Raw genomic sequence first — 8,373 nt, 5'->3', positions numbered from 1 at the left:
ATGAATAATTAATTTTTAGCAAAATCCTATAAATAAAGAGTGTGTTTGTTTTGAGGATTATAAGAGATTTCTACTATTTACACAAAAAATATATCAACCGTGTGTTTGTTTGGGGATTTTTCTCAAATTTTACTATTTATTTCAATTTTTTTTTTCCATAAACATCAAAGGTACGTTTGATAATTAGCTGATAGCTGATTTAAATAGCTGTTAACTATTAGATGATTCAATTAGCTGGTTTGACTAGTTGATTCAATTCGCGATTTGTATCAAAGTGTTTGGTAAAACAAGTGTTTGATATTAGCTGTTTATACATGACTATTAAAAAGACATTGATATGTTATTTTTTAAAATATTTAATTTTATTCATTTTAGTTTGAAATTTATGAGAATTTTTGTTATTAATTAATGAAAATTATAAAAATATTATAAAATATTTATTGTTATTTTTATTATTTAAATCTGAAAAAATTATTTTTACTAAAAAAATAATAATTTTTTATTGAAATTATATAAAATATAAAATAATAAATCTTCCGTATATATATTTTTATTATATTAATTATTATTTTAGTATATATAAATAAATTAATAACCTTTATTTTTTCTATTTGATTTAGTTTTAAAAATTTATATATTTAAAAAAAAAAACAATTTATATGTAATAATTAATAATAATTATTATTTTAAATTTATAAAAATAAAAAATAATTTAATAAATTAAATATATTAAAAATAATTAATAAATACTGCTATAAAAATATATTTATATGTATAAAATAAATAATTAAGTTTTAATGGTAAATAAAGAATAACCAAAATAAAAATGAAAAGCTCTTTCAAAACACTGAGTAGATGAACTTTTTAGAAATTAGCTTTTTGGACCCAAAAAACTCTTTAAAAAGCTAATTTACCAAACACCTAAATTAGCGTTTTAACTGGTTAAACAACTAAAATCTGTTCAATAAGTTAAACGCTCTTAAAAAAGCTCTTTCTCAAACACTCTCCAAATCAAACATCTAGTTTTTATTTTTTATATTATACTAAAAATCAATTTTACATTCAAAACGTCATATCAACAACTATTTATATCACATCATACAATTATTCAAATTCAAAATTTTTACTATTCAAATCTCAACTCAAAATCCAAACCACCAAACAAACACACCCTAAGGTTGTATGTGTACGGCGGTTTGGATTTTGGATTTTAATTTGAGTAGTAAAAAATTTGAATTAGAATAATTGTATGATGTGATATAAATAAGTATTGTTGTAATGTTTTAAATGTAAAGTTGATTTTTAATATAATATAACGTGTTTGTTTGGGGGTTTGGATTTTGAGTTGGGATTTCAATAGTAAAAATTTTGAATTTGAATAGTTATATGATGTGATATAAATAGTTGTTGATATGATATTTTGAATATAAAATTGATTTTTAGTATAATATAAAAAATAAAAAATAGATGTTTGATTTAATGTTTTTTGGGGAAAAAATTTTTGTAAATAGTAAAAGTTCACCAAAATCTTTCAAACAAACGCACCCATAATGTACACGATAATGTTAAAAATTGAAATAAATAATGTAAATCCAATTCAATTCCCCAAACAAACAAACCCTAAAGTAAACTCGCTCAAATTACACTCTATGACTAACTGACATAATTGTATTTATTGATTAATAATCTTTTTTTTTTTAATAATATAAAGTGTATATAGGCGCGTGTTGGCGCGTGGTATTCAAGTAATTAAGAAGACAATTACGTACATGCTTTGGGGTGGGGTATATAAGTAGGTTTGATAACTCTGTGAGCACTTTCAGTTGTTGCAGCAGTTAATACGTGGGGAGGAGAAAAAGTAACCGCTTAGCCGGAAACTCCAGCAATCTGCCGGCAATGTGGAAGCTCCACCGGAGCTTATGCATGATTTCACTTCTCCTGCTTTGCTCCTCGGCGACTGCTAAGGGATCTAGGGGTAGAGGCAGGAACTGGCTAACGCTTTCCGGTGAAGGATTTTTTTCTTGCTTTTTTTTGTACTGTTTGAGTGTGTGAGTGACTGTGGAGAGTGCTGCTGCGTGCGTGTGAATGATGGAAGGATTTCGTGACATGATTCATTGTCGGTGTATACTACTTTTGGTGTAATGGCGGTGTCGATATTATTGATGATTGCTGACATTAGACAAATTTATTATTTTTTTAATAATTGGTAGCTTCGAGTTTGATGGATACTGTTGTCGTTGTTGAAGGATTTGGAAGTTGTAGCTGTTTAAAGCTTAGAAGTTTATTAGTTTGATGTTTTTTTGGATGTGCTGAGGTATTTTCCTATGGAGGAGATAGCTTGTAGATAGACGTAGTTTATAGGGATCTTCTTTTGGGAAGCATGTAAATGAATGAATATTTTTCACTTTTTTCAAAGATTTTGAGTTTGCATTATCTGCACCACCAAATCAGCCTTCCCAGATTCTCCTACAATTTTCTTCGCAATGCAGGTTTCACAAACGTAACCCTTAAATTTTATTTTGGCAGGAGAACCTCCTATTGTCATCGCAAGAGGGGGGTTTTCAGGAGTTTTTGCCGATTCCAGCGAGTATGCATATAGGCTTGCACAATTATATGCCCCCAATTCGCAAGCTTTGTGCAATGTTCAGCTTACCAAAGATGGGATTGGAGTATGCCTTGCAGATATCAAGCTTGATAATGCTTCTAACATCAATGTGATTTACTCAGATCGGAATAGTTCCTACAATGTGAATGGAGAGCAGGTTATAGGATGGTTTTCTGTGGATTTCACCCTCGACGAACTAGCACTTGTCAACCGTAATTTATTTATTTATTTCCATGTTTATCTGTTTACTTGGTGTTAAGGTGACAACAAAATTTGTTACTTCCAATATGCTCATTTTTTGTTGTAGTGTTTATTCATTGTGCTATGCTGTGCCTTTGGATATCTCTTAACTGCAGTCCTACTCAAGTTTATAGGATGATAGAACCTTCCAACACCAGTTTTTGTTTCTTTAATATCTGTCATTTTCCCTTTCTATATTAAAAATGTGTCCGTTGATTTGGGAACCCTCGCATAAAAGAGAAATAAAGGAAAGCCAGAGCACACAATTGCTGTTCCTCCAAAGCCCTGAGCTGTGTATTTCCTACTCTTATGATTGAGACAGTCCTTAAGTCATGAATTTTAGCATGAAGCATGAATATTTAACTCTTCAAACAATTTTTTGTACATTCCTCTTAATGAAATTATGACTTTATGATATAAAGGGTTGCTGAAAGGTCAGGTTTAAGTAATTCATTCAGCTACATGGTAGAAATTCAAATGTGATTCTTTTTGGTTACATAGCTTTAAGTATTTCTGTGCTTATCTTAGAAGGGAAACTGAATGAGATTCCTTGTTCATATAAGCTATATGGCGAATGGGCCTGCCACTTAACGTATAGGTGCAACAGATCAAAAACTTCTGTTTCATCTTAATCATCAATGTTTATACAGTATGTGGGTTGGCTATCATGCTAATAAATAGTTTCATTTTCTGGCTTCTTGCAGAGTTTGTTTGCTTATATTTCTGAATTTAATAACATGAACTCACTGTGTAAATTCAAATTTTTCTTTTTCTTTTTCTTTATGGTTTTTTTTTTGACAGTGCAACAAAATATTTATTCTCGTGCCCCTTACTTTGATGGGACTCCAATGCCAATTCTTACTGTTAAAGATGTAGTTAGTTTGAAACCACATGGATTATGGTTAAACATTCCGGTAATCATATCCTTCTTAATCATGCTTTCTACTTATCAGGTTATATTAGGGGACTCCTAATTGACTTTGCCTTCATTGAAATACTTGTGCAGTATGATGAATTTTTTAAACAGCACAATCTGAGTATGAGCAGCTTCATTGTTTCTGCATCCAAATCCTACACTATCAGTTATATTTCATCACCTGAGGTGGGTTTCCTGAGAAGTATTGGGCCAAGATTGAGAACAGGCCGGACAAAGCTTGTGTTTCAAGTTCCAAGGGGTGATATAACAGAGCCTTCAACAAAACAAACATATGATACACTTTTATTGAACCTTACATTTATTAAAAGTTTTGCCTCTGGAATTCTTGTTCCTAAAACTTATATATGGCCACTAGATAGTTCCTACTATTTGCAGGGTCACACGGCCTTTGTAACAGATGCACATAAAGCAGGTTTAGAAGTTTTTGCATCCAATTTTGCAAATGATGCATCAGTAATACCATATAATTACAGCTACGATCCTGTGAACGAGTATCTCTCGTTTATTGACAACAGCCAATTTTCTGTTGATGGTGTGCTGTCTGACTTCCCATTGACTCCATCTGCAGCCATAGGTAAACAATGATCTCTTATGATTCTTCTACCTTATAAATTATAATAGTATAGTAGTGATAAACAGGAACTTTTGAAATGCCTGGCTCATGTGGCACCTATCATTTAATTTTCTTGTTAAACAGATTAATGCAAGAAAATCATATTTATTGGCATCTCTATGTTTAAGGGTATTGCATTTTTTCCATAAACTTCAACTTTTCTGTATCAGATCAAGTGACTTTTCTGTATCATTTCTCTCCTGGATGGGCTCATTAGACTTTTGTTTTACTTGCATTGGAGGGAGTTATGCATTGGCTTCTTGTAAATGCTTTCCTTTTATATTATCGTTTTAATTTGGACTATTACTATCTAAGTTGCCCACTAAAGCTACAAGTAACTGCATCTTGCTTTGATATAGAGTTTAGCTTAGTGCCCATAGGATGGGTGAGGTACACCTTCATATCCTTTGGCTAGCCCTCTCATTCAATCATTTGACATATCCACTTTTGTTATAATTTATTCTTGTTCTAATTTGGTGGATATTAAAGACCACAAATCAGATTACTGGCAGGAAAGTAATCTAGATAAAGTAGCATCATCTTGTAATTGATTTCACAGGGAATTGTATATCTTCACAATGCTCTTGTTTTTCCTTTTTCATTAAAGTCATTGTCTATAATCAGTATGCTAATTTTTTAAATGGCCAAAATTTCCTTGCTAAATTGAACTCAGGAACTTTTGTGTGATTTTAATGTTATGTATCAATGAAATATTTCCACACCAAGTGTGTTGTTGTGTAGTTGAACAAAATTATCTTGATACAAATGTATCTCTGATTTGACAGTTCTTGTATGTTCTATATATTACATAAGAAAGGTTTAGTAATAAATCTATCCATTGTCAGTATATTTGAATATGAGTATTTGTGAATATATTTCTGCGCATACACCCACACCCACAGCCAATGTTTGTGTATTTGAATTAGTCTATTCACAAAGTGCAATTGGTGAAATTTAAATCTGTATATATTAGAGAGAAAAGGTTATTTTGGAGGACTCCGATGTGAAGGTTTTTAGGATTTTATTTTGGGGTGAAAATAACAACCGAAAGTGGTAAATTCTCTCACAATCATATTAAAATTGAGTATTGCCTATTTCCTGGAATACTGAACTGTATCTTGTTGTTAACATAGCATTGTTCTATCTTTAATCTATTTTGTTCTTGCAGACTGCTTTTCACACATGAACAAGAATGATCCAATCCAAGGTAGGCATTAACAGTTGGACTCTGTTACAGCAGAGTTGAATATATTTCTCTATGGTTTAAAGCTGAAACATATATATATATATATATATATCACTATTGACATCATCCTTTTCTTTGTCTTATTTAGCAAAATTTTTGATTATTTCCTCTGAGGGCGCCAGTGGTGATCTTCCTAGTTGTACTGATATGGCTTATATTAAAGCTGTGTCAGACGGTGTGGATATACTTGATTGCCCTGTGCAAGTGACAAGTGATGGAATACCTTTTTGCTTGGGATCTATTGACCTCCGACAGAAAACAGAAAATGCTGCCATGCAATTTAGCAATAGGATTGCAACCAATACAGATCTTAATATAAAGAATGGGGTTTTCACCTACAATCTTACATGGAGTGAAATTCAGAGCTTGAAGCGTAAGTATATTTGAAATCTGAGTCATATATCATGAGTTCTCTGCTTATCATCCAATTCCCTCTCGCTTCACCATGATTTATTATGAGAGTACAGTAGTCAAATTTCTCTGGGAATAGTAGATAAAGTGTGCAATGATCCACTACTTTGGTTTTATTGCAGCTGGCATGACCAATCCATATACAAATTACAATCTGTTTCGAAATCCAAAAGCTGTTGGAGGGAGTTTCCTGCCGTTATCAGAATTTTTGTCATTTGCAAGTAATGCATCTTCTGTCTCTGGAGTCCTCATCAGTATAGAGGTGAGTATACTTAGCGCAATATACCTGGATCTTTACTTCTTTAGCACTAACATAATATATTTCGAGTGGTAAGGGTGAGGCAGTTTGCCGCAGAGTTAGCTTGTAGTCTCGTAAATATTGAGATAAACATAATTTAAGATATTTTCTGCCTTAGCACCAGCAATATCTATGCGTATAAAGAAACAAATTATAATACAGTGATAGGATGTTTAATAGCATTTTCGGTTCAAAAGCTTGTGCAAAAATTGAGTCAAGCTCTGGCAGATTACAAATGTTAAGTTTCTTGAGAAACTAATGCATCATGTTTTTACTTTATTTAATAAATAGGTACTCTTAATAATGTATGATTAGTAGAAAGTAACATATTAATTCTGTGTATACATGCATATAATATATATTCTATTAATATCAAAATGTATCAGGAAAAAGTTGCTCATTATAATAAAGGAGAGGTAGCTTTAAGCTTCTATTGAGCTTGGCGACTCATTGTACAATCCTAATGTTGGGATTATATTTCAATAATTTTGTGAAATATCGTTCTGCTCATCAAATTTGAGTACCTTATTTTTAAGTAAGAATTTCTTGTGTTCTGTAAGATCAAGGAATTAAAGAGAATCACTAAATGGCGAGAACAAGTCTATTTTTCATCTTCATTCTGTGGGGGAGACACTGTAAAAAGTTGTGTAATCAAAATGACATCTTATATCTTTAATACTTTGCAGAATGCTGCCTACCTTGCTGAGAATCAGGGATTAGGGGTAACTGATATAGTTTTGGATACTTTGAACAAAGCCGGCTATAATAATCGGACAACCAGGAGGACTATGATTAAATCCAGTGAAAGTGCAGTACTGAAAAAGATTAAGAGCAGCAGCAGCAACTACGAACTTGTCTATGAAGTCGATAAGAATATCCGCGACATCTCGAATGACACTATTTTGGCGATAAAAACATTTGCTAGTGCAGTGGTTGTCTCCAAAAACTCCGTGTTTTCTTCTGACGGGGGCATTCTCACCAGTGACACAAAGGTTGTCCCGAAGCTCCATGACTTCAAGCTCCCCGTCTATGTCAGTACCTTCCGCAATGAATACGTTTCTCAAGCATGGGACTACTTCTCTGATCCATATATGGAGATCAACACACACGTCAACTACATGGAAGTCGATGGTGTCATAACAGAATACCCTGCCACGGCGTCCAGATTCAGAAGTAAGTTCACTCGCCATTTCTTAAACACATAAATGCGCGCGCACACACACACACACTACTGATTGTGCACTGCAGATGCGTTGATGACATAATGATTGTTGGTGTACTCCCGATAAATAAATAAATAAATGATGCTTTTAGGTGAGACGGTCATTTATGTCAGATAATGTAATTTTCTGTTTTTTGTCGAATAAATTGAGTTTCTTGAAAACCACATCCACATGCAATATTATTAAGTGTTTGTTGAACTTTTTCAACAGGGAACAGATGCCTGGGGTATAAAACGAAGCCTAACTACATGACTCCTGTCCAGCCGGGGGGGCTACTTCCATTTATAACAAAAAGCTCGATGCCTCCAGCCGAGGCGCCGGAGCCAGTCTGGACAGAGAGTGACTTGGCGGAGGCTCCTCTCCCCCCGGTCCGGAAGAGGCTTCCCACCCTTGATACCAGCAACAGCTCCACTTCGCCGGCTCTAAATTCGCCAAATGGCCAATCCAGGCTCGTCGCAAGCTCGATCTTCGCTATTATTTCCACTGTTTGCTCTGCCATTTTGCTCTGAGCCCTGAGGCAAGTATGTTGTACATCATTCTGCAATCTCTCTCTCTATATATATCTGTATGTATGTATGTATGTATTCCTGTGATTTGCTTCCATACAAAAGTAGCAGTTTAGAATTTACAATATGTTCATAGTTTTCCTGTGTGGATCATTTTGTTAATTAGGTTGGTTTTGTAGTTGGTTGGTGTGTGGAAGTTTGTATTATTTCATGTCAAGAAACTCTGTACTATATATATATTATGTGTAATATTCGTACAATCAGAGGTTTTTAACAATTGGGATGGATGGATAG

The 8,373-nt window shown here is 33.2% G+C and overlaps 1 protein-coding gene across 1 annotated transcript; it reads left to right on the top strand.

The window, feature by feature from the left end:
- Window positions 1-1,803: 1,803 nt before the first annotated feature.
- Window positions 1,804-8,372, top strand: LOC127249714 (glycerophosphodiester phosphodiesterase GDPDL4-like). The gene is made up of 9 exons (XM_051272646.1): window positions 1,804-2,005; window positions 2,527-2,817; window positions 3,647-3,759; window positions 3,852-4,356; window positions 5,564-5,602; window positions 5,730-6,014; window positions 6,175-6,314; window positions 7,037-7,523; window positions 7,784-8,372. The coding sequence occupies exons 1-9, from the start codon at window positions 1,897-1,899 to the stop codon at window positions 8,080-8,082; spliced, it is 2,268 nt and encodes a 755-aa protein (XP_051128603.1). The 5' UTR covers window positions 1,804-1,896; the 3' UTR covers window positions 8,083-8,372.
- Window position 8,373: the final 1 nt, after the last annotated feature.

The sequence above is a fragment of the Andrographis paniculata genome, unplaced genomic scaffold (genome assembly GCF_009805555.1).
Source record: "Andrographis paniculata isolate CXL003 unplaced genomic scaffold, ASM980555v1 Contig36END, whole genome shotgun sequence".
Taxonomy (NCBI): Eukaryota; Viridiplantae; Streptophyta; class Magnoliopsida; order Lamiales; family Acanthaceae; genus Andrographis; species Andrographis paniculata.
This window is presented reverse-complemented; position numbering and strand designations above follow the sequence as displayed.